Source organism: Xenopus laevis, chromosome 9_10S (assembly GCF_017654675.1).
Source record: "Xenopus laevis strain J_2021 chromosome 9_10S, Xenopus_laevis_v10.1, whole genome shotgun sequence".
Classification (NCBI taxonomy): Eukaryota; Metazoa; Chordata; class Amphibia; order Anura; family Pipidae; genus Xenopus; species Xenopus laevis.
The window spans coordinates 42,537,306-42,563,516 of record NC_054388.1 but is presented as its reverse complement, the minus strand read 5'-3'; the positions used below and the strand labels follow the sequence as shown (position 1 = coordinate 42,563,516).

General features: G+C 39.4%; 1 protein-coding gene across 3 annotated transcripts in view; it reads left to right on the top strand.

Annotated features, from left to right (window-relative positions):
- myocd.S (myocardin S homeolog) overlaps positions 1 to 25,943 on the top strand; it is a 36,572-nt gene extending 10,629 nt beyond the window's left edge. The window contains exons 2-14 of one of the 3 annotated variants that reach the window (XM_018238556.2): positions 3,205 to 3,270; positions 6,189 to 6,244; positions 10,187 to 10,253; positions 11,088 to 11,249; positions 15,300 to 15,478; positions 18,119 to 18,238; positions 18,370 to 18,617; positions 18,872 to 19,016; positions 19,356 to 20,303; positions 21,978 to 22,091; positions 22,846 to 22,968; positions 23,370 to 23,427; positions 23,762 to 25,943. In XM_018238556.2, the coding sequence (XP_018094045.1) occupies positions 3,205 to 3,270; positions 6,189 to 6,244; positions 10,187 to 10,253; positions 11,088 to 11,249; positions 15,300 to 15,478; positions 18,119 to 18,238; positions 18,370 to 18,617; positions 18,872 to 19,016; positions 19,356 to 20,303; positions 21,978 to 22,091; positions 22,846 to 22,968; positions 23,370 to 23,427; positions 23,762 to 24,303 (2,828 nt within the window). In that variant the 3' untranslated portion in view covers positions 24,304 to 25,943. The remainder of the gene's footprint in view (positions 1 to 3,204; positions 3,271 to 6,188; positions 6,245 to 10,186; positions 10,254 to 11,087; positions 11,250 to 15,299; positions 15,479 to 18,118; positions 18,239 to 18,369; positions 18,618 to 18,871; positions 19,017 to 19,355; positions 20,304 to 21,977; positions 22,092 to 22,845; positions 22,969 to 23,369; positions 23,428 to 23,761) is intronic. The other 2 variants (XM_018238558.2, XM_018238557.2) reach the window with 2 other exon arrangements.
- Positions 25,944 to 26,211: the final 268 nt, after the last annotated feature.

Below are 26,211 nucleotides of genomic sequence, written 5' to 3'. Positions count from 1 at the left end.
TAAAAGGGTCACCATCAGAAGGTGTTAGAACACAAAGTGGACAAGAAAGTATATTGTAAAAGTTCCTAGTTGTGCATTTCATAATAATGAATACAGTGATCCCATCCAGACCATCCATAATGTTACCAGTGTAGTAAACATTCGTTAACAAGTTGAAATTTTTATATAAATCAACACTGTGGGATGTCCCTGGGCCTAAATATTTGCATGGCAGGACTTTACCATGAACACAACACAGACCTTTGTTAGCAGTTAGGAAATAGGATGCGCATTTTAACACTACTACTGTTCCATGCATACCAACTCTCCCGTTTACTGCCAGACCATCCAGATTTTGACAGCTCAGCCCAAAGTCCTTGATTTTCTTTTATTTTTTTTTATTAAAAAGTCCAGTTTCTCTTTGTATCTTTTTCTGGCATCAGTGCAGGAGATCAAAGTTTCTGAAACGTTATTAAAGTAAGAGGCTTTTTGGCAAAGAGCCCAAAACACTAAACACCTACACTTGGATACATTTGTGACAATTTAAGTTGAGCAAAGAAACAATTGTAACAATTTAAGATATGCAAAAATTCTAACAATTTAAGATAAGTCTCTTGGGGGAACTTAACTCACAGCTTAAAGGGCAATTTCGTCTTCATTAGCAAAACTGTTATGACACATAAAACATGGCCCTAAAACGCTCAGAAATGTGTTCAAACTTTCATAACCTGTAAATTTTGTAAAATGGACATGGTAATCAGGGGTGTGGCCATAAAATAGGCATGGTCAAAAAATGTGCCGCGATACATTTGGCTGATGTTTTTGTCCCTCTTGCAATATACAGATACAATCCAAGTGCCTTCAGAATGGTGTTCTAATACCACCTTTAGCCATAAGATGGCTCTGTAGCTATCCTTTTGTTATGCTCAGTGATAGTTTTTTTTCAGCTTCTCTTGTTTAAACAAAGAAAGAAATATAATATTTGCAGAGAGGCATAAAATTGTCATGGCTTGCAGAGAAGTACAGCTTCTGAAACATGTTTGTCTTTTACAGCAGCAGGGTTAATACAATCCTTCACATGACTCCATGTCAAACCTCTTTCTCCCTTTTTGGATTTCTGGCAACCCACCATCTTGCTTTTGGCAGAAGGACAGTCTCAACTCTGTTCTATCACTGAAGGTCAGAACTCTGTAGACTAGAAATGCATTGTTCCTGCCAGAAGTGAACTGGTAACATAACAGTGATGAGGAGTAAAGAGTGCCATGCTAGCAGGGGTATTAATGGGCTACCAGGCTGGTCTGTGGAGACTTTGTGTTTGGGGGATGACAAGAAATGGCAACACCAAAGAGAGATTGGCTAGGGCAAAACATAGTAACATAGTAAATTAAGTTGAAAAAAGACACATGCCCATCAAGATCAACCTTTTAACTTTTTTGTCAGTTGAGACTTTTTATTAGAGCAAAACTACATGTTGTATTAGTCCAGAACATGTTGAGGTCTCATGGTCTTGCACACGTTAGGTAACACTGATATCAAATATTACTGCTTATATTACCGTTGCCCTCTTGCACCTAATCCATCTTTCCCTACTGCCACTTTCTTGTCTTACTGCTGCCATTGTGTCTTACTGTCTCCTACTTTTCCCAGCTTTATCCTACTTCCTACCTAAAAGATGATGGTCTGTGTGCCCCTCTATGTTTGTGGCCCAATTGAGGATTTACCAGAATAAAGTTTATTCTTGGTTTAATAACCCATAGCAACAATGAGATTTTTTTTTTAGATTTGCTGATTGATTCTAGCAGTGTTCTGACAAGTTCTCAGGCTGAAGACATAGGTTCATAATCCACTGACTAGGGTTGCCAGTTCATTTAGCCCTACATCTATTCCATTACTACTGTACACACCAAGCTGACGTGCATTCTCCTGCACCCTTAAACCAATTATTTACATAGTTTGCAATTCCTTGTATACCCAAAACACTGCTCTTCCAGCTGTCGCCACTCTCTCCATGTGTTTTTAGTTAAGACATATTTTTTTTCTTTTAGAACACATTCTAAAAATGCAGAATGTATCTAAAGCCACAAAATCGTGTCCCTTTCGTATGGGCATACACGTTCGTTGACGTCTTGCACGTGTCACTCCCAGCAATGCTCATGTCTCTAATCTTTTAAAGGAAATAAATATTGCGAGCCACTCTTTGATGCTGCTCAGTACTTAAATAGGAACATTGGGAAACACTCTCCTGTCATCGGCAGTAAAAACCTTCTTTCTTATCTCTGTAGGGCTTTGTGGTTTCTCAGATATGTAGACTATTTTAGAAGCAGATGTTTCTCCCTGTTTGTGATGGCAATTCCCCCAAAACCTTGCTCATTACCCTTAACGGATGTTGTCATGAGTTTGCAGCAGAAGATAGTGATGTCCAGCTTAAACATTTTGGGCACCATTTTAAATGTTTGCTATTTGTCTCAGAAATGTAAGAAAAAAAAGTCTAGAATTTCTATTTTAAAGAAAAAGCTTACTGACAACCTCCTTTGAAAGTAGGGCTGGGCCATTATTTATCATTATGAGATCATTTAATGATCCCAAGCTTTGAAGCTGGCCTTCCTGGGAGGCTTAGAGCAGAAACAGAAGGGGCCCAGCCTGAAGGGGAGTTAAAGCCCAACTTGAAGGTCACTTGAATGGGGTACCTGGTGCCCATTGGTGAACATGACCACTCAAGCATCATCTAACATGGTTGGATGTTTGTATTTCTCTACCAAGCAACATCTTTTGATGAGCTCCCAAACACAAGATTATTTTATCCAGTAAGTTCATGCAGGATCATAATTACATGGTCATCATCACGGTCCTTCAGAGATTTTGCAACCATTGTGTTTTTTTATTCTATACAGAGCATGAGAGAACATATAAATAATGAATATTCAGAATGTATTTAGATAATACATTTAGTAGTTTAACTCAATAAAAATCTGCAAGCTCTAACCTTCAATTACTTTCGGTTTTACCATGACCCAAATAACCGTGTGCTTGGTTTGCATGCAACTACATGATACAATTAACACTTTATAACCATCCAGCTCGCGTTTTTTAATCCTTTTCTTGACATCAGGAAAGATTTGTAACAGTGCACTTCACCTGGAACTTTCAGTAGATCCTTCTCCATTGGAGACATGTCTGTAGGGCAGCCGAGGGAACGCTTGATAGCTGATGTGTTTCTTCTAACAGTTTTACAGTTACGTCTTCAGCAGAGGAGAAACCGTGAGCATCTGGTGACCCAAGGACTCATGCCTCGTAAGTATGTTTAGATGAAATATGTTGGGTAGTTATTGGATTCTTCAGAGAAACAACGTCCAAAAGGGAAGGGAAACATACCTTAGAAGGTTGACTATGATAACCCCAATAGATCTCCCCAGCAGTATCAACTGTGTATATAGCCTGGAGGTTAAACTTTACTTTAATAGTGGAATCACTCTTCAAGGTCTATTCCTTCACGTCATTTCATACACTGATTAGCTGCTAGAGCCTACTTTTACTCCCATTAACCTATATGGGGGCAGTAAGTATGGATGGGAAATTACAATTAAAACGATGAGCAAGATAAGGTTTGGGGTGAATATTAATTTGTTGTTTTTAGCACTTGGAGAAATACAGCATATTGTTGGTTATAGAAATTCTTTATAAACCTATAAGATCATTTTGAAGTAATGGCACATAAAAATTATTGGACCACGGCAAAATGGAGGCTTAAACGGAAAAAAAAGTCAACAACCCCACTTACTATAGTTGGCCATTGCAAATTCCTTAAAGAATAATATATATTTTTGCTAGTAAAAATATACCATATTCCTAGCCTCTTCCACTTCTACTTGTAATGGGGTCTCCAACACAGGATTGACAATCCAAAAAGAGTAATCCCAACCTCTCCTAATTGTTGTCTTTATTAATCAATTTGGCTTCATAGCTTTGTATAAATTGTAGTTATGCTAAAGGGTTCATCAGTAACTGGTCACAAGTACATGACTTTAGTTGGGGCATTATATAATTCAATGGGGCATTGAATTCCATTCAGCATAGTCAATATCATCATCAATGTTTTATCAGGTCCATGGGCCATCTTAGGTAGGAAGTAGACCTATGAAATACGGACTAAGTGGTAGTATAAGTTGATATACATGGTGATTCTGTCTGATCTAGAGGCTTTGGCTGTCTTCAGGTGCTGGGAGTTGTACTTAAAGAACTGTAGGTCTTCAGGTTGGACAAGTGGTATTGTTGTCATCTTCTCCTACTGTCTCCATCTTGCCATACTACTACTAAAGCTAGTTTTGCACCTTTATTTGAAAATCCTATTTTATCACATTAGTCAAGCAAAATGAGCTTTAATTACACTGTATAAATTATTTGACTCTTGTTTCCTTCAGTCTGGGAATTCATAATGATAGCAAGCAGGCAGGAGCCATTTTGTAGACACTGTTATTAAGGCAAGCCTTGCATCATCTCAGAATCTTGTTTGTGCACCAGAATGGGGGACCTGATGTCCATCCCCATGCACTTGTTACACAATTAAATGGTGGGAATGTGTGCAGAGCAGTGACATCCAGGAAGTGCTGAATGGAAAGTGAAAGTAATTGTCTGGGCATAGAGGAGGGGCAGACAATATTTGATTGACAGCTGAGATTTTTAAATGAGCTTACAACAGCTATGAATGCTTTAATAAAAAATAGAAATTGGATTTCATATTTCATTTAAAAAGGACTTTTATTAAACAGCTTTAAACCATATCATGACATTGACCTTTGTCTGCATACATTTGTGTATTCATGTAAAGCAACCCCTTTTTTATTTAGGCCTATCTCTAACCAGGCCATACAACATTGCATGTATATTTACAGTAGTGATGTGTGGGTCGTCAAAAGGTTGACCTGCAACTGGCCTTAACCCACCCTCTCCCAAGCTGTGCCCAACCAAAGCCTCCTCTATTTATAGACCCTCACTTGCCCCTCCCCATCTCTGATGTCAAGAAGGTGGCAGGCATAGTTAACGTGCTTAAAAATAGTTAGAAGAGCTTGAGCCAAACCCACAAATCTTGTGTGGAAGTCCACACATCACTAATTTATAGTATCATTCTTTTACTCTTTGGTGCGGACCATGGTAAATACATACGTGCAAGATAAATGTGTATTCATGTAAAATATGAATTTTTTGTTTTTGGGAAACTTTATAAAAGCGTATATTGTGGGAACATAAAATACTGCAATTAAAAGAGATTCTACTGTAGTTTTCATGCCGATTTGTGTTCTGAATGGAGATTCTGACATCAGGGGACTGGGATGTTACTGAGAGGGGTGAGAGTGGGGCAAGTTATGGTGACTGACATGTAAGTTAACATGTCTGAAAAGGGACCCAGCAAAGCAACGCTACTGGGTTTGATTGTAACCTGGGCACCTGCAAGGAGTGTTTATGTTCTTCACCTGTCTCCATGCATTTTACTCTGGATACCCTAGTCTCCATTCTTCAAAAACATAGAAGCCAGTTATTTGGCTCCTGATAAACCAACTTGTGTGTTATATGAATGTGACTGGGACCTTAGACTGTAGTTTCATTGGGGCAGGAACTGATTTGAAGGGTGGGCAATCTATGGAAAGAGCTTTTTACAAAATGTCAAACATAAATATTGAGAGTATAAGCTGTGGGTGCAAATTGACCATCATTTTTCATATAGACTTCTGAAAGAGATGAATGCCAGTAAGAACCATCACAGTGTAATCTGGTTTTATAGCGGGAATTGGATGGTAGATAAAAGAAAGGACTGTGCTTTATACACTTTTGTAAGCTGTCTTTTGTATTGTTAGTGGGGGCCCAATGTGCACAGACCTTACAGTGACTTAAAACTTATAGACTTTGTGTATTGGGGAAAGATTTTCATCCCACATTTGTTCTGTTCTCTTGCGTTGGGATCAGGAATTTTCCTCCCTGTATATATACAGAATGCTGCGGTCATTACGTAAGAGATTGCCTAAGAATGTAGATTTAAGAAAAACTCTCACCGTTATTAAAGTGTCTTTCAATTATAGTGAAGAGATGAGCTTTTTTGACAAGTGTTTTCTAGATACAGCCAACGGCGGATCTTGTTGTTTACTGCCAGTATATAAATACAAATACCGTCTGTTTTATATTAATCAGCCTCTTTATCTGCCTGTTTGTACCCCCAGCCCTGAAGAACCCCGCTGCATTCCAGGAGCAGAGGAAGAACGTGGACCGAGCCAAGGTAAGGTCTGAATTTCTCTTCTTTTTCTTTCTAAATCACAAGTTGTGCATCTAGCCTTTCTCTGTCGATCTTAAATACTCTGGTGGGGATTGTGTTTCAGTCAACACTGTACCTTCCAGAAATGATTTTAGGAAGACGTAAGGAAAAAAAAACCCTTTGGAAACATTTCTAAGCACAAAGGTAGAGTGGGGCAGAATACTAGTGTTTCTGAGAGGGGTGCAAGAAGGGGTAACACCCACTGTGGGGTATTGAGGAGCAACAGGGCAGGAGCTATAAATTTAGGATAGTATATGTAGTAAGCAATAATGAGTTAGAATAATTGGGCTGTACCGGTGGGATAGTGTTTGTTGTAAGATGGTGCACAGGGAGTTAGCTGCAACATGTACAGATGAGAGATAGTCTTTTGTTAAAATAGTCATATCAGCAAACACGAAAGGCATAAGAGACAGTTTGTACTAGTTTGCAGTTTAGTTTAGGAAATTTTGGAAGGGAAAAAAAGCAGAGATGAAGTTATCCAGACCTTGTCAAGGACAGTGTAGATTGGTAAGAAGTTCTGTAGATTTGGGTTGGAAATTTTTCTGGAAGGAGAGTGAGTACAGTGGTGTGGATCGGTTGTCCAGCTGGTCAGATATGAGCCAAATAATCATTTATCTAGGAACAGAAGAACACTGTTTAATTTGGCTATTCCTTTGGTCCAAATAAGATGAGAGGAGGAAATGTGGTCAATTTCCTATCCAACAATGGAAGGAGAGGTTTGTCCAGATGGATCACAGTTTGGTGTCTTACAGTTGCCTCCCCCGTGATTCTATATATTTCCAAATGGTAAGGCAGTAAACTTCAAAATTGCCCCACCAAGTCTGGGCTACTATGGCAAGCTCAAATGCTGTGTTGTTGATGTAACCCAGGAGAATGTTGAGCCAAAGCATGATAGACGATCATTTTGGTGGAGAAAGCCTATGGGGACAGTGTATGAAGCTGGTTTGTGAATTGAGCCAGGTACAAGAGTCTTGAGCAGGGTTACAAACCATATTACAATTATGTTGAGAGAATTTAAACAATAAGTTCTACTGCCTAATTGACCTTCATGGTGAGTTTTAGGTATGGAGATCAAATAGGCATTCTCTACAAGTCTTTTTACTGACTGGCCCTCTGCCTTAAAAAGGTTCTAGAATGGCCAATTCTAATCAACTTTACAATTGGTTTTCCTTATTTATGTTTTATAATTTTGTAATTATTTGCCTTTTTCTTTTGACTCTTTGCAACGTTCAAATGGGCATCGCTGACCCCTTCTAAAAAGCAAATGCTCTGTTAGGCTACAAAAATGATTGTTATTGCTACTTTTTATTACTCATCTTTCAATTCAGGCCTCTCCCATTCATATTGCAGTCTCTTTTTCAAATCAGTGCGTGGTTGCTAGGGTAATTTGGACCCTAGCAACCAGAGTGCTGAAACTCCAAACTGGAGAGCTGCTGAATAAAAGGCTAAATAACTCAAAAACCACAAATAATAAAAAATTAAAACCAATTGCATATCGTATCAGAATATCACTCTCTGCATCATACTAAAAGTTATCTCAAAGATGAGCAACCCTTTTAAAGCCCTAGGGAAGCTACACAGTCCTAACCCAAGCCCAATTTCTATAGTGCTTCCCATCATGATGGCATTATTTGGGAGTTTTGCAACTCAAGTAATTTTGAGTAAATGCAGGAGAAGGATTTGTACCTTTAGCCAAAATTCATGAATGAAGTACCTGTTGGAACCTAATCTGTTTTACAAATTAAGCAACAAATAAATCATAAGGCCAGACAATATCTAATCCTATAAAAAAATAATGCTCTCAGCACAGACCTGCTGACTATGTACAAAGGATAATGTCTGCTCAGGATAAAAGTTGGTTTGAGAAATAGCAGGAAAGAGCAGTGACTTATCCTTTACTTCTCATATTATTACTTTAATGGATTTACAATCAGATGACAAAATATGAGATCATTTCTGAAACCTTAAACCCACAAGCCAAATCTTAAGGGGGAAAAATGAAGGAAACTAAACAAAGTACTTTCAATAAAATGAAATTTCAGCTTTTCGTGCTTTCTCGATAACGAGGCAGTAATGCCAAAGCATAATGACGCCCTATGTTAATGTTCACCTGTCATTCTGTAAAAATGTTTTCTTAAGAGAAAATATCTAGGGAGAATATTGTCTAAAGTCTCAACTGCTGCTGTAAGATCAATGGAAAACAGCATTTGAAGGATCAAAAATATACATGTTTCTGTTGTGTACAAGTGAGCTGGGTGTGGGATAGAAGGCTCTATAGCAGGGTTGTCCAAAAGGTAGATTGGGGTAGACCTTTAGCTGTTGATTGTATTAGCATGATTGGAGCTTTGAGGGTTATTAAACCTTCCAGGGAGAGGTGCCAAAACAACATTGTATGTGGCAGACAATAGAAGTCGCACCTCAAAGCTCCAATCATGCTTATATAATCAACACCGATCTTTTGTGCTGCTGTTACTTCATAGATGCTCTATGATTATTCTATGAAATCCACTGTGTTGCTGTTAGTGCTGATGTTCTATGACTTTTTAATGAAATCCATTGTGTTGCTTTTATTGCATAGATCAGTGGTGTATATAATAGAAGCAGACCCCACAGTCGCATGGGGGCTCAGGGAACAGCGGGGTCTGCTTCCTCTATAGGGCTAAAGAATTCCCCCCTTATACCAATGATATACTGCATTCTGACCTGTGAACCACATAAAAATAGTTGGGGAGCAACACAAGCATGAAAAAAGTTCCTTTTTTTTTTTTTTTTTTTGAAAATATTTTATTTGATTTTCATGATAAACAAATAATAACAGTATGACAGCAAATTTTATGCAGATGAAAGACAAGTTATAATCGATACAATGGCATAAAATTATTAAAAACTAAATACCATTTAATGAGACTGACAACAGCTGACTAAAATTAACTAAGCCAGTGGATGTAAACATATTGAAAGAAATAAAGAAAAATGTCCATTCATTGACTGGAATCTCTGAAAGCACATCTTATAAATTGAGAAACCGTCCTATTTGATCACCTATATTAGAATAACAAGCTTCAAAAAAGGGAGACCAAATCAGTTTAAAAGAGTCAATGGAATTATTTCCTTTGGTTTTGGTTAATAAGGCTTCTTGCCAACTAAGCTGGTTCATAAAATAAATAACGTCTGTTAACGAAGGGGGTTCTTTTAGTAACCAAGAATTAAATAAAGCTTTCTTGGAAGCTGCTAGAAAAAAAACTGTCAATAATTTATTTTCAGGGGAAATAAAATTTGTGTTGGGAACTGAAGGAAACACTACATTATCTAGATGCAAAAAAGCAAAGCATGGAGACAATTTAATCCTTATCTTCAATTGATAATTCAAAAACCCAAAAATTTCCCTCCAATATATATCAATCTTTGGGCAAGACCATAAATAATGAAAAAGTGACACATTAGTCTCATCACATTTGAAAAAAGTTCCTAGTGGTGCTGTGATTGGCTGTTTGGTAACCCCTATGTGGACTGGCAGCCTACAGGAGGCACTGTTTGGCAGTACATCTGTTTTTTATGCAACCAAAAACTTGCTTCCAATCTAGGAATTAAAAAAAGCACCTGCTTTAAGGTCACTGGGAGCAACAGCCAATGGTTTGGAGAGCAACATGTTGCTTGCAAGCCACTGGTTGAGGATCACTGCTCTAAGGAACAAGTGTAACTGGATGTAGTACTATTACCTCAACTCAATTTGTCTTGTTCTTGGTGTTTTTTGTTACCCCTGTACTAAATGCTGAATTATATACTGTATGTGATAGGCCTTGTGGTCTGTTTTAGCCTACCCTTACTGACCCTCCAAGTTAAAGCACTCTTTTAATATATGTTTCATTTATGTGCTGCCATATTTCCCTTCTGTATTTATTGTAGGCTGAAAACTATCTAAAGCACAAGATTAGAAGCAGGCCTGAATTGCTAAATATGCAAATCTTGCAAGGTAAGTTTCACCAGAACTCTTTACATCAACTGGTTTTGTCATAGTATTCTATATAGTATCTAGTTAATGGCCAATATAAACTTCTTCCCAAAGGCCTAAATGTTAGGTAGCTCAAAAAGATGAAGTGGAACTTCAGGGTATGCTGGGGTAGCAACCAGACAAGGGTATATGTCTTAAATATGGTTGTGATCGGTCTTTCTGATTGGCCAATGTTAGACAATTAGCATCAGAACATAGTGAATATACCCTGGAATTGATTGAGGGGGAGCGATTAAGAAAACTGGGACTTATTTATATCATTGGTGTTTGGAGATGATATCGCTCTTCTGATCCATATCATTAACCTTTCACTCACTGTGGGGCAACTAAATCTCATGTTAGTGGGTTATGTACATTCTTAGTGTCTACAACATGAATCTCCAGGCTGTAGTTGCTCTTCTAGATTCCCCAAAAGCAGATGCTCACAAACTCTTGGACAGGATGGGGAAAAACCTGAATGACAAATAGTCTAATATTGCACATTTTTTTTCCAATATATTTCGTAAAGGCCCATTCATTGGTTTAGAGGGACTGTTTTGTGTTCTTGATATTCTTAGGATTATATAAGGGTTTCCTTATAAAACCTTGTTATAAGATAAATAGGAAGGCTGGCAAAATGCTGGACCAAAAAGGGCTGTAGACTAGAAGAATGTCTAATACAAATAGGCTTGGGATAATGATAACACTGGGGATATTAGTTCAACATCTGGAGAATTTAAGGCTGACCATCTGTGGTCTACAAGAAGTTAGGCCAATATTGAAGAGAAGGGTGTAATAACTTTTTTTTCTTTGCAGATCCAGCCAATGAGAGCTCAGCTCAGACTGCCCAGCTGAAATTAAAAAGGGCACGCCTTGCAGATGACTTGAATGAAAGAATTGCTCTTAGACCAGGGCCACTGGAACTGGTAGAGAAGAACATTATTCCCATTGAAACAACTGTGAAAGAGGCAATTAAAGGTAGGAATTCTCTTCTCTGATTGAGGCTCCAAGCACCTCGTCAGATTAGTAAAACACAAACTTTTTCGAGTTTTCCATCCCTTACTATAAGATGAACCTGCTTTTTACAGTTTTACATTAAAATATTACAATTCAACAGGTTAGCAAAGAGAATCTCCTACACATTACCATCAACTGCTGAGTATTATTGGCTCACAGGCAATTTGATTTATGGGTGATCGTAACCTGGTTTGTGTAAGGTTTTTCTGACATATGAACTAGGAATCTCCGTTCATGGCTGCTCTTCCATAACAGCTGGCCCAGATACTGTAGCCGCCAAACGATTACTGGTGGCTTTGAATTTTTTTTTCTTTTACCATTTTGTCCCAGTCACCTTATTGGCAATTTAGGACTAGCCAAACAGAGCTGGATGTGCTTTATCACCTCATTGCCTCAATTGAGCATGGAGACTTGTCCCTGGTTCTCACTCCTCCTGGCTTTCCAGCCTGGTCCTGGCTTGGTCTAGGTTCTGCTTCTAAATCCTCTCCATTAAACTCCAGTCCATTGTGCTTCTCCAACCTCTCCATCCCACCCCAGTCTGTTCTATGTGCCCACTCCATAATGTTTCCTTGAATGCTCTTTTCTACTTCTCCACCCCTACATACTCTCCTGTTCCAGATCCTCTTCGTTTTGGTTATTTCCTTATACCTGTTTTTTTTTTTCTTGGTTCTGAACTGTTCGTTGTCTGTAGGACCTCTCTCCTATTAGTTTAAGAGCTTTCCCCTTAGAAAATCATTTAGGGCTAGTCCACACGGGGAGATAGCCACGCGTTTGCGGTCGCGGCGACAAAGCGCCGCGCCAGTCGCCGCGACCGGCGCAGGCGACAGTTTTGTATGGGCGCCTATGTAAAAACGCCTGTGCTAACCACACGAGGCGATGCGCTTTTCAACAGTCGCCTGAAAAAGCCTGGCGAGGCTTTGTCGCCGCGACCGCAAACGCGTGGCTATCTCCCCGTGTGGACTAGCCCTTATGGTGTGGACAAAAACTCCCAGCATCCTCAGTGAGTCAGATACTAGCTGAAAGATAATCTTTAGGGAGCAGGCCCCTGCCTCTGATAGAAAGAAATGGAAGTATCTCCCTAATTACTAAAGACATTTCAGTGTTTCGATAACTCCCTCTGGTTAGAAGCATCGGAGGTGCATCTTTCCCTTTGCTGTTGAATATCCAGACATGGGAATTAAAACCATTTGCTGTTCTGCTGTTGATTTGCTTGCTGTCAACTGCCCAGTTATCAAGATGTTTGGACTCTGTTCTGCATTTTTTTTAATCCAAAACAAAAAGCAAACCATCTACCAGCGCTATAAAGTTCTTAGTGGTCCAAAGCAATAAACATGGTCCTTCTGGCAGGAAAATGTTTAGACAATGCAGAGTCGTTAAAGCTATTTACGTAATCCCTCCCTAATGAAAAGGAACTCGCCAGGTCTCCTAATAATTTCCAAACACCAGACTGGGCAGAGCCTGCAACGAGCAAAGGCTTGATGATGTTGGCCCATCTTAATAGCATGGCAGCCATGGCCACTGCCTGTCAAACTCAACTTGGCAGAAAAGAAAGAACCACCTAATCAGCTCTATAACTTTATATTGTTGATTATTGTTAAACATAAAATATGATGTAGATCTTGGTATTTTTAGACCCACTGCAACTTGTCCTATTTATGGGTTTAACTTCAAAACTGGGCCACCCTCCAAAGCCCTACCAATCCACCCCACTAAAGACACGCAGTTCCTCTACCTTGTTCTGTCGAGTAGCGCAGCAAGGTTTGGGCCGAGCGAAACTGGCTTCAACTGCACATGCTCATTGTCACCGATTACACGAGAAGGTCCTTTTTTTGGCAGTCACTGACACTGAGCATGGGCAGTAAAAGCCAGCTTTAACAGTGCCTTCTCCCATTAGAAGATTGCAGAGAGGAGGGACTTACTGTAAGTGGTGCAAGATGGCACCCATCTACACTAATCCGTTACTTGTTTTACAGGACAAGGCAGAGGAAATGGCCTTGTCTCCAAGTGGTGTGGTTTGGCACAATTATTACTAAGGGTTTCCTTCTCCTTTAGTTGCTGGCTTGGTCTCTCCTGATTAGATTGGTTGCCCCTTGGGTGGCTTTTAGACACAATGCTGAATATTCACAAAAACAGATCTTTAGGTTAATTTTCCTTTAATAACATAAGGTAACAGAAGGGCCCACTGCTTTGGAGCCAGGACATTCATTCATGCCATTAGCCTTCTCATATAAAATGCTATCAGTCTGTTATCAGGCACTGGCTGATTGATTCCAGATGCGGGGGGGGGTCCATTTATATGCCCCCCTTGTGCTTGCTGACATCCAACTGATAGTCTCTAGGGCACTTTAACTAATCACTCATGGCCGCGGTCAAGAGGCGCTGTCATATTTGGGCTATATCGGTACAGAGATAGATAATATTCGTTACCCATAACGTGTCCCAAGCGGAAATAAGAAGGCACAAATAGCAGAGCAGCCAGGACACATGAGTCAGAGATTCGCATTACTGGGCCACAGTCACAACCTTTTTTTTTTTTTTTGTTAAAGGGGATAAAAATCCAAAAAAAACATTTTGGCAATTAAAAGAAAACAGAATTCTAAAAGATTTCCAATACACATATATATATTCAAATGATGCATTTTGGAAGATAAATGATAAAATATACAAATACTGTAGTCTTGTTTCCTGCATTAGAGCACAATTTTAGTGTAACTTTCCCATTAAATCTGAAATTTTAATAATGATTACAAGAAGTATGTGTATTAGTTTTTGATTACACACACTGTATATATATATCTCTTTGAGTGTGTCGTCTTTCCTTTTGTCTCTTCCACACGCGGCACTTGCCAGTTGTTGTGTTTCCTCTCACTAGCGCGTGTCATAGGCACGTTCCAGAAATTGTGGTCACAGCACATAAAAGAAATAAATGAGTGGAAAGTTGGGAGAGCATGAGTCTGGCGTACTCTCTGTAGTATTTCACTAGGAATTGACAGGTCATATGGATTCACACTTAACCAAAGTTCCTGTGTACTAGTGTTCCTTCTGCAGGACTGTGTTTCATTTTCCTTTGTTTATGTACATAATGGCTGTGACTGTGGAGATGTTGTTAAACTAGAACACCTAGAACCCCTGACTTCCAGAACAACTAAAAGACTGTATCCTGGAATGTATCTACTTTGTATAACTTTGTCCATCTTGTTCGAGTGTCACTTATGTGACTTACTATCTCCATCATGCCCTACAGGCAACATCTTGCGTTATTGTTTCAATCTTGTGCTACTGTCTCCGTCTTGTGCTTCTTAATCTTGCCCTATTGCCTTAATTTTTTCCCACTTTCTCAACCTTGCCCTACTGTCTCCACCCTGCCTTACTGTATCTATATTGTCCTTCTATCTTCATCTTGCCTTACTGTTTTCATATTGTCCTACTGTCGCCATTTTGTTTTACTATCTCCATCTTGACCTAGTGTCTCCATCTTGTCTTACTGACTCAACTTGCCCTACTGTCTCCATCTTGTCTTACTGACTCCAACTTGCCCTACTGTCTCCATCTTCCCCTATTAACTCCAACTTGCCCTACTGTCTCCATCTTGCCCTACTGCCTCCATCATGTCCTTCTGTCTCCATCTTGCACTTTTTAATCTATTCCCTTCATGTTTTCCTTCTGTTTTTATCTTGCCCTACTGTCTCCATCATGTCATAGTGTGTCCAAATTGCCCTACCATACCTGCAGTCCCTTCTTTTTTGGTATCTACAGTTACTGGTCTACAGGGCCCTACTAAGTGTGTGGGCTCAGGGAAGTGGTCTATATTTGCACCCTAAAAACAGTTCTGTCATATAGTTATGAAAAATTATTTGAGATTAAAAAAATGAACGCTTGAACATGTGGCTTTTTTTTGAGGACAGTCTCAAATCTTGGAATTTGCCATTTAAATAACATTTAGTCAAAATAAATATCCCAGACCTCCAGTGTCAGTAACATTCTGTATCACCCTTTCTCTGACTTATGAAGGAAATCAGGTCCACTTCTCCAAACCTGTAGATGCCTTTGCCTTTGAAGAGGACAGCAGCAATGATGCCCTGTCTCCAGAAAAGGAGTCAAGTGAGAACTCCCTGGTACTCAATAAAGCATCTGTTCAGGAGACCAAAGATTTGGAGACCCTCAACTCCCTTCACTCAGGTCCAACACAGGTAAGATCTGTCAGGCTTTCTTTTCCGAGAAGCTACATGGAAAAGACTACATTGCATCAAAATAAGTCTGTAAGCGTATATTCCTCAACCTAGTCAGTACCTGATCAGGGGTCCTTTGGAATGTTTTAAGTTCTTTACACAGTGACACAGATCCTGTCTTATCCCCATTGTAAGCAGCAGTCCTGTCCTGCTTTATGGCTGAGATTCTAGCTATCTTTTTAAAAGACACACAAAGTCCAGTAAACAGATAATCAGTGATATGTGGAAGTAGTGAAAAGGAGTGATTGTGAAGTAGAACACACTACATTTTACCTAGAAAGCCACTTAAAATGAAGAAAATCTCCTGTAATATTGGAGTTGGGCTCTACACATAATATTGCAGTACAATGTTAAGTAGCTGGGACAATTGCAGACCCCCAGTATGACAGATCTTTGGCTTGCCAGCCTGTGCTTCATTCCTGCATCTTTGTTACACAGTGTACTTGGCACTAGGGAGTCTGATTTTCCAAGTACTAAGGGCAGGCGGCCAAGGCATTGTTTGCTTGGTATGTCTAATTGCACAGGGCTAATAAAGCACAATTGGTCTCAGAGGCTCCTCAGCTACAGTGAGGGCACCACACACTCATACATACAGCAGTTATGGTTTTTAGGCGGAAAATCATTTTCTAACCAGCGCAACAGCGAGCACATGCACAAATCTGATGGTGGAACTATGGAGCCCACCCATTATGCTTTTCTCCTTACTGTTATACTGAGCAGTACCAAGTTCCCACCCAAAGTGCTGACTGATATCAGCTGCCAACTCTGCAGCTCTCACCTTAGGTACAGTTAGGGTTGCTACCTGGCCGGTATTTCACAGGCCGAGCTGGTAAAATACCAGCCAAGGCTTGGGCCAATATTACAAATTTACTGTCAATATTTAGAATGTATTAAATCTGTAATCCCTATTGTTCCGCCCCTGGCCCGCTTCAGATCCACCCTGCTCCCCTACTCACCTAAACAAAGAGCTGGAGAAACTCCATGACTCAACCCCTGAAATACCACAACCCTGCCCCTGATACATCATAACCCCACCCACAAAATGGCAGAACCCCACCCTCTACGCCACCCTCCAGTAGTGCCAGAACTAAAAGGTGGCCTAGGCCCAAAGTGTACTAATGACAGTGACGTGTTTATGGGTCAGTCCTTCCTAGGCCCAAAGTTTACTAATTTGTGCCAGTGACAGCAGTTTTGGTGCATCTTGCAACAGATATATTTAAACAGATATAGTTAAAGGGTTACGGCTGTTTAACTAATATAAAATAATAAGCATTTTCTTTCTCCCATTCATTGGAATAGATTTTCCTTCTATTAAGAGAGATCCGGAAGCTAGCAGTAGTCTGGCAGGATTCTCATAACCACGTACTGAACCTCATGAAAATGAAATGGCCCTGGGGGGAAATGTCTGGCAGCTAAGATGTATATTAGGTATTTTTTTTCAGTCTGTGCAAAGCAGAAATCTTGGGCACTGTGTCATGTTCCAGACAGAGGAGAACTCTGCCCTCTGTCATGTTGGTTTACCAATCATAGTTTAAAGCTTGTGGAGATTAAACTGAAAGGAGCTGCATTTACTGGGGAATAGATTTAGGTGCAAGCAAGACTGATGTCATTTCCACACTAGTGCCTTCACTCATTCCTTCATCTCTGGTTCATTTCTGCATAATCATTACATGATCTGTGGATTTAAACTGTAACCCTGGTAGGCCACAATGCAACAGTCTCTGTAGAAAGAATGGGGCTAACAAGTATTGTAGGACAAGATGGCAACAGCAGGGCTTAATGGCAACACTAGGGAAAGATAGAGACAGAAGCATTGTATTTTTACTTCTTTTGGAAGGTATTAGGGTAAGCATGTAAGGAAAGAAAGCAATAAGGAAGAAAGAAAAATTAAATGAAGAAAGGAAAGTGGCAAATGGAAGGACAACAAATAAAAGAGGGAAATTTAAGGAATGAAGGTAAGAGAAAAAAAGGAAAAGGAAGGAAGAAGTAGAAGGGAGGGATAACAAGGAAGTAAAAGAAAAGAACAACGGAAGGAAAATCAAGAAGGGAGAAGGAATGAAAGCAAGGTAAATTGAAGACTTAGAGTTGGAATTGGAATTTTCATGTCTGAAAAATATTTATATTTTACTGAATTTTCCTTTGGTACATCCAGTTATTCCATTGCTGGTGTAAGGCGTCCAGTGTAGTAGCTGGAGCTTTGGTACCAAGCCTGCCTGTGATATATTATAACTGACAGATCCTATTTATTTCCTTAGGCTGGTTTCTTTTTGGACCTAGATTTAAATATACAATTTCAGACACATATTTTTAAACGAGAAGTGGGAGGCTTTTGCCAGGGACAATGTATGTAAAGAAATGACGGCTCTGACGAACACTAACGATTTTCAGCAATATTGGATACTCTGATGTTTATTCTAAGCTGCTCTAAGATTCAAAGCAGAGCAGGCGCATAAATCACAAGCTCAAATTCTGGTTTGTGTTTAGCTCTTGCTAATAGTAATTCAGCTTTAATGTCTGCAGAGTACTCGGAAACTATCTCACTCAACTGTGTGGTTTCAGGGGGTCACTAAAATAGGTGATTTTTATTTTTCTGATTTTCAGAACCATTCCCAAGAGCATGATAGTGATGCCCAAGATGGAAGCTCTATCCAAAGTCACTCCTGTTTGCTGCACTCTGAAAGCCAGCTGTCTCCATCTGTGTCTGCAACTGCAGCAGTTAAGGTAGGAATCTAGGGCTGGTTTAGAGCAGGGAAAAAAAAGGGTTCCAGGGGCCAAATATAAATTAGGTATTAATATCAAATTATGTTTGTATATAAAGGTTTTGGTTAAGTATCTGTTTTTTTCTTTATTAGCCTAAATCACCTGTAGATGCAAAAAACAGACACAAAAAACCAAAGGATATCAAACCAAAGGTGAAAAAACTGAAATATCACCAATACATTCCACCTGACCAGAAGGCAGAAAGGTCCCCACCGCCTATGGACTCGGCTTATGCAAGGCTCCTCCAGCAACAGCAATTGTTTCTCCAGCTTCAGATCTTGAGTCAACAACAGCAGCAGCAACATTTCAGCTACAATGGGATGCACCACTCCCAGCTCAAGTAAGATTCTGTCTCGGGACATAATGAACCAAAGTCAGATTATCTGAATTGTTAACTGGAATATTTACTGAAAAACCTAAATCCTACTTGGAAACATATTTTAATTATCAGGAGATGGACTGCAGAAAATGCCCAACTGGGGTTGTTATTTTGTGCTCTGAATAATCAGCTAGTCCCAAAAGATCATCTGGTATAGTGTTTTTTGGTTTTTATAACTTTGGTCAATAATCAACCTTGGCTTTCATATTTTATAGACTTCCAAATGATGAGATTATTCGGAATTCCAATACGTCGTCTTTCAACAGCCCCTCCTTGTCTCCGGTGAAGACCACGTTTTCTGGTCAAGCCAATGTCTCTATGAAACCAGGACTGTTGCCTTCAAATCTAGATGATTTAAAAGTAAGTTTACAGTGGGATTATTCTGTTAAGTTTGATGCCCAGATAAATCAGGCAAAAGATTTTGTTTTTAAGGGCAAATGCCACATAATGTTGTGCCACTTTGTGAATAGATACATAAGGGGGATTGGGATTGCTTGACCTTTTTAATTCAAGTCCCCATTAGCAGTTTACCATTCGGTTCAGCCCCCCTTAACTTGTAACAGTGTTACAGCTGTAGATCATTTTTTACCCCTATTATTACCCTAACTAACCTTAATGCTGGACTTTCAGGAGTATCTAAGAGCAGATAGGTACCAGAACCATTCTAATAATGCGCCCCTCCCTTTTTTTTTTTTAAAGGTTTCTGAGTTAAGGCAGCAGCTAAGAATAAGAGGTCTACCTGTGTCTGGTACAAAGACTTCATTGATGGAAAGATTAAGACCCTTCCAAGAATGTGGCGGTAACACTGTTCCAACCTACGGTGAAATTACAACCGTGACTTTTCCAGTTACACCAAATGGCACTCTCTCAGGCTACCAATCGCATGCTCCTGCAGGCATGTTATCAAATGGATTCTATCAGTTTGGTAGCACCAGTTCCACCCCACCCATATCTCCTGCATCATCTGATCTTTCTGTTAACGGATCCTTAGCAGACACCTTCAGTGACGGACCAATGTCTTCTCCACAGTTTGGCTTGCACCCTTCCCCAATTCACCTAAGTGCAGAGGAAAGTCTCATGAGTAGCATGAACAGTGGAACTTACCAAGCAGAACTGGAAGGTATTGATGCCGAAAAGGACAAAATGTTGGTAGAAAAACAGAAAGTCATCAATGAGTTGACTTGGAAGCTCAGACAAGAACAGAGGCAGGTGGAAGAGTTAAGGTTTCAGCTTCAGAAGCGAAAGGGTGACCCCCAAGACAAACAACTTGCATCTCAACACTTTTTTGGGGTACCCATAAAACAGGAAGATGTATCGAGTTGCCCATTTGCCTCAAAGCAGATTGCTTTGAAAACGCAAGTAAATAATCCAACTGAAAAACTAGGCGCAGGCATGGCACAGCCCATTACTTGCCTGATCAACAATCACTGCATGGATGCATCAACCCAAAACTCAATCATGTCCTCCACTTTTTTGAGTCCTCAGTGCTCTCCACAACACTCACCACTGGGAACTACTTGCAGCCCTCAGCACATAAGTCTTCCCCCGTCACCCAATAACCACTGTCTGCTGTCGGTATCCCCCAATGTACAAGGAGATAGACGTAGTGGTTCCCCGAACGTTAACAACCGTCTTCAACCTGCTCAGGTAAGAGAGCAAGCCAGCCTTTTAAATACAGGATCAAACCCTGGCTTAATGCTTATTTACCCACCTTCACTATGTGAATTAAATGAAGGCAATTTAATTGTGAGGTTTATAGCTCTGGTGTGAAGATCCAAAGACACATATTGTGATTTGCCATATTGTTTCCCAGATAGCACAGTATTGTGTTTGTGTTGCAGTTCTTAATCTTTACATCAGAAACAAAATAAGTGGAATTTCCATCTGTGCACAAATTATCCTTTGTTTACACAAACCCCTTCTACTACAGCAGTGACGATCATAAGATTTGTTGTCTCTTTACCCTGCTGATTGCACTAGCTGAGGTCAGACCCAAAATATGTGGAGATATAAACTGTCAGTACAGAGCATTGTGCACATCACTGTTATGGTTACTGCACACATTTTCCTGTTAGAACATTCTGTTTTTAAGCATCACAGTTTATTTTGTGCACCTATTCTGTTTAGTCTGCCTGCGAGAATGGCATCTAAATGTGTAAAAATTGTAGCATCACAACGACCTGTTTATTCAGAGAACAAAAATACTGGTCTCGTGAAGAGTCCCACCTTTTCTACCAATGCCAGAGAAATTAAAGGGTAATTTACTGTGCACCTTTATTCATATGTGCACTTGCCCCATATCTCCCCCTAACTGGACTGCAGGCTGGACCCCCTTAGCTCATGACCAGGTAGCAGATATATAGAAACATTGGGGTTACACAAAAAACAAATAAGCATGCAACCCAGATTTCAACCTAACTGGCCTTAGCTCATAACAAGATTACAGATATATAGAAACATTTGGGGTAACAGTCCCTGCTATAGTTCCAAGGGTACACCCAGGGTACAAATAAGCACTCACCCCAAATTTCCCCCTAACTGCCCTTCAGACTGGGCCCCCTTAGCTCATAACAAGGTTACAGATATATAGAAACATTGGGGTAACACTCACCCTGCTATAGTTCTAGAGCACAAATAAGAATTCACCTGAAATGCACCTACCCAAGAACATATGCTGTGCAGGGTTCTTATTAATTTTATGCAACCCATGAAAGGAGCTCGATTTTGTATGACAGGTATTAATTATATCTTAGTTTGGATCAAGTACAATGTACTGTTTAATTATTATAGAGTAAAAAGAATTTATTTTAAAAATAATTGGATTATTTGATTATAACGGAGTGTGCGGGAGACGGCCTTTCTGTAATTCGGAACTTTCTGGATAATGGGTTTCCGGATAATCTGTAATAATGTTAGCTAATATGCTGAACTAAAACTTTAGGATTGTATTTTATTTGGATATGCTGTATTGTTAAGGGAATGCCTATAAGCAGATGACATTAAAACTGCATTTACTGTAAGTTATTGTAAGTTACAAGAAAATGTCTATCTAAGCAACATTTCAATATACATTCATAAACTAAAAAACATTTTCCATAGATTTATGTCACTTGAAAATGTTATTACAACGGAAAGCAGTGTTTGCTTATCCTGTGTGTAAAGATATAGGCAAAAATATCCTGTTTGTAAAGATACCATGGCTCCATGTTTATACTTATACATATGTGGCTTTCGAGCACATTTAAACCAGGTACAACCTATAGAAATTATATGGGTTTCAGTACAGGATAAATTCTAACATAATATACTTCCCCTTTGCAGGGTGCTGGGAGTATGACTCACTTTCCCCCAAATCAGAATAACCTTCCATCATCATACAGTGAACAGACAGAGAAAAAAGGAATCAAGGAGCTTGCCCCACCGAAGAGCCCAAAGGTACGACTCAATGCATCCGCCATATTGCAGCTATATCTTCTATTGTATATGAGTGGAAGTGCAAAATGAGGCTAAATTATCCAGGGATGCACCGAATCCACTATTTTGAATTCGGCTGAACCCCTGAATCCTTCGCCAAAGATTTGGCGAATGCCAAACCGAAATACTAATTTCCATATGTAAATTAGGGGTGGGAAGGGGAAAACATTTTTTACCTCTTAACCTTGTTTTGTGACAAAAAGTCACATGATCTCCCACCGCCCCTAATTTGCATATGCAAATTAGGATTCCGATTCGGTTCGGCCGAAATCCGAATCCTGCTGAAAAAGGCCAAATCCTGGCCAAATACCGAACCGAATCCTGGATTCGGTGCATCCCCAAGATTATCACTTACCCATACATTAGGTAATAAAATCAGATTATGTGGAAACTTTTAATTTTTTTAATTTAAAGACGTCTTCCCGATAGGACAAGATCGTCATTTGGATGTCTCCATGGTGATGAGTTAGTTTGGGAATACTTGAAATAAAATGTAAAGCTCCATAGCATATTTAAAACTGTTCTAAAATTTCACTAAGAAGATAACTCCTCCAGATATGAGGGTGGTGGCTGTACACACTTTCCATCATACAATACGTTTCATATTCGCCTTTGTTTGATGGAAGTAGTATGTTCCCACCCTCATTGATTAGCATGGGGCATTTTTCCAGCTTTTAATTAATATACAAAATATCTCACTTGTGTTCCCATACAGATGACTGTTTTACAGCCACTGCCCCAAAAAGGCCCAAAGCTTTCAGTTCCATGTCAGAATTTCACAAAAGCAGCCTCAACTGTTTCAAAGCAGCCACCCACGTATGAGGATGCAGTCAGACAGGTAAAAACCCATCACCATGGGATCCAATGATGGAATCTAAAATGAGATTTCTTGTATAGATGAGATTGATTCATTCTTTTGGGGGGTTATTGGCATACTGTGCTGAGTAAGACTGAGTAGTGGTGATGAACAATTCCTAAAGTACAGATAGCACTTAAGTCAAATAATCATGGAAAATTGGCGAGGACTAGAGAGAGTTTGTGGATTTAGATAGGTGATATCCTTCTTGGACTACCATAGAACACTGGACAAGGTTCTAAGCCATTCCTTATTACTTCGAAGATCTTCAGGTTGGTCTGCTGAGTGTATTTCCAAAATGGCCAAACTTTGAGTTTCTTTAAGGTGCATGTAGACTGATAGCTTGAAGCACAAGCCCTCACTGTCATGTACTTCTTTTGCAGCAAATTACAAGAAGTCAACAGATGGATGAGCTCCTTGATGTCCTCATTGAGACTGGAGGTAAGAAATCACATGGAGATAATGCACAGCACACACATGTTCCATCTTTAAGCCATTTGTGGTAAACTAGAACCCAATAATAAGTTGCTGTCCATGGCAGGGTGAAGAACAACTGGATCCATATTGTTACATGAAGCATACAGTGTATAAATGTATCAATTTTTGGGGTCACCTGTTTTTCTAATTTTAATATTCATGTTGAGTATCATAGGGATTCCCCAAATTTGTATTTAGCAATAAAAAAATTCCAAAAGGTTGCCCAAGGAGTAACCACCAAAGAAAATCAATGGTATTGGCTGGCAGTCTGTCATATACATTCTTTTCTTTGCCCTAGAAATCCCTGCCAATGTCAAAGACGATCGACCATGTGCTCAAAAGCATCATCAGTTGAATGTGCCGACTGCAAACTCAAACCCATCAACTTCAAATGTTCACCTTCCCTATGACAATTGCTCAAGCCATGGTGATGGCCATCTTGAAATCTTACTAAACTCCCACAGCCCCTTGGGGAGGACCAGTGAACTGCGACTGCTTAAAATCGGTAATGACGATCCTCAGTTTGAAAGCGTGTTGAGTGGATATTCAGGAAAATCATCCAAGGAGATTCTTCCTTCTGGAGAAATCTTAGACGCTTCTCTTTCTTCCATGGATACACAAATGTCCCCTTCATCTGCAGAAGGTACAGCCTTACAACATCTGAGTTTCACTGAATCTCCTTGGGAGACTATGGAGTGGTTAGATTTGACACCTCCAAGCTCAGCTACTGGCTTGGGATCACTTAGTACCACTGGTCCGAGTATCTTTAACACCGACTTCCTAGATGTTACTGATCTCAATTTAAACACTGCCATGGATCTTCATCTAGAGCACTGGTAAAAGACTCATCTGAAGACTTGAGATTGACCATTGGTATCAATTCAAAACAAAACCCTCAAACATGAATTTAAGTAGATGGCAACCAAACTGCCGCCCAACAGTTACAATAATAAGGGTGACTTTTTTAACCTTTTCTCACTTACATGTTTTCTGATATCTTCATGGTATTTGCTTCCAGACAAAGGAATATGTGTCAACCTGGATGGCTAAAACTGTATTATAAGGGATATATATTGATACTTTTGGAGTTTTTATTTGTTTTACCATTTGGGCAAATGGAGCAAATACATGATTACAGGTCCTTTCAACATAACACATTTTTCAGTGTAATTTGGGCATATTTTCTCATTCACATAGACTTGTTTTGCGATTTTTTGGTCAATATAACAGGTATTAAAGAAACCACTATGAATAAAATGGATGCTATGGAGCAATACTCCTCCAGAGCTTTCCCTCATTAATAATATTACACTTAAAAAATCTTTTCCTTTGTCCAGTGCCAGCCTGCCCTTCCTTGAACTAGACAATGGGTAGGGTAAAGCCCATAAAACCGTGCCAACTTTTTTGACTCATCCTCTAACAGTACTGGGTCTCCTAGTATCCACAGAAAACCTGACATTTGAGCACATTCTCACAGCAGATATAGATAGAGTGCAAAACAGTGTCGTTTTTTTTTTAAAGAACCAGGGTGACGATAAGGATAGGCTGATGGGAACTCTCCTAAGCTGGGCCCACTGGGAGATCCTCAGGTTGGCAAGACCACATAATAAACAAGTCCTGAAATGCGAAAGATGCAATCCTTACATTTAATTATATTTTTATTCTCAAAATAAAAAATTCTCTTAATCTGAAGTTTGATAGCAGTCAACAATGGTCAATCAATATATATCGGTTATTAATGGCTAATGGCCAGAATTAATAATAAACTGCAAACCTATGGTACAAGGGAAAATGTGAGTGTATATATGTATATAAGTGTTATATCTGCTCATCTTCCTGTATAGAATAATGTATGTATGTCCAGTAGGCTGTACCCTGCTGCACTTGTACTGTACTTTACAAATCACCCCTGGATATTTTTCTTTTGCTAATGGGGTAATTGACTACATTGAAATATTTTGTAACTATTTTACTGGAAAAACAACACTAAATTCTCACTCTCTCTTTTTTAATAACAGAATCCCCCCAACAAAAAAATAGGATTATGGTACATTTTGGTGACGTTTATCTTTTACAGCATGATATCAAATTGTAAAGAAACATTTCTGCACCCAGTTGTATTATATCCATTGTACATAGCTATTTTTGGAAGTTTTTTTTTATTACGAAACCACGGTATACATTGATACCAGCCGAGGCTTCGCTGCCATTGCCGAGAGACCATTCGCTGCATGCTGTATATAGTTAGGAAAAGCTAGCTCACCTATTTTTGTAAAAGTGTACAAAAAATAATAAGGTTCACACTGCACTGTTAGTATAGGAAAGTTTCACCTTTTTTTTGTAATGTTTTTATATGAATAAAGTTTTATTTTTACGAGAAAAACTTAGAACTCATTCCAGGCAGACTCAGAGTAGCACTTTATGTCAACCATAAATAGTAACCCTTGATTACGGTGTTACTATATCCCTTGATGAGTTGACAAAAAAAATGGTTTGACCCCCCAAATAGTTTACCAAGTACTGTCGGAAAAGCAAAAAAGCAATATGACATTGTATTTCCCAGAATCATTAGCTTTCCTTCATTTTTTATCTTGTGGAATAGATGCTATGAAAAGTAGCTGGTCTGGAATTAGTAGCCTGAAAATGTGGCACCATAGTGGTCCCCCCCTAGACGTGACAGCCACATCACAAAGCTGAAATACAGTGACAGAAAATAGACTTGATATGCAATGACAATGCAAAACCAAA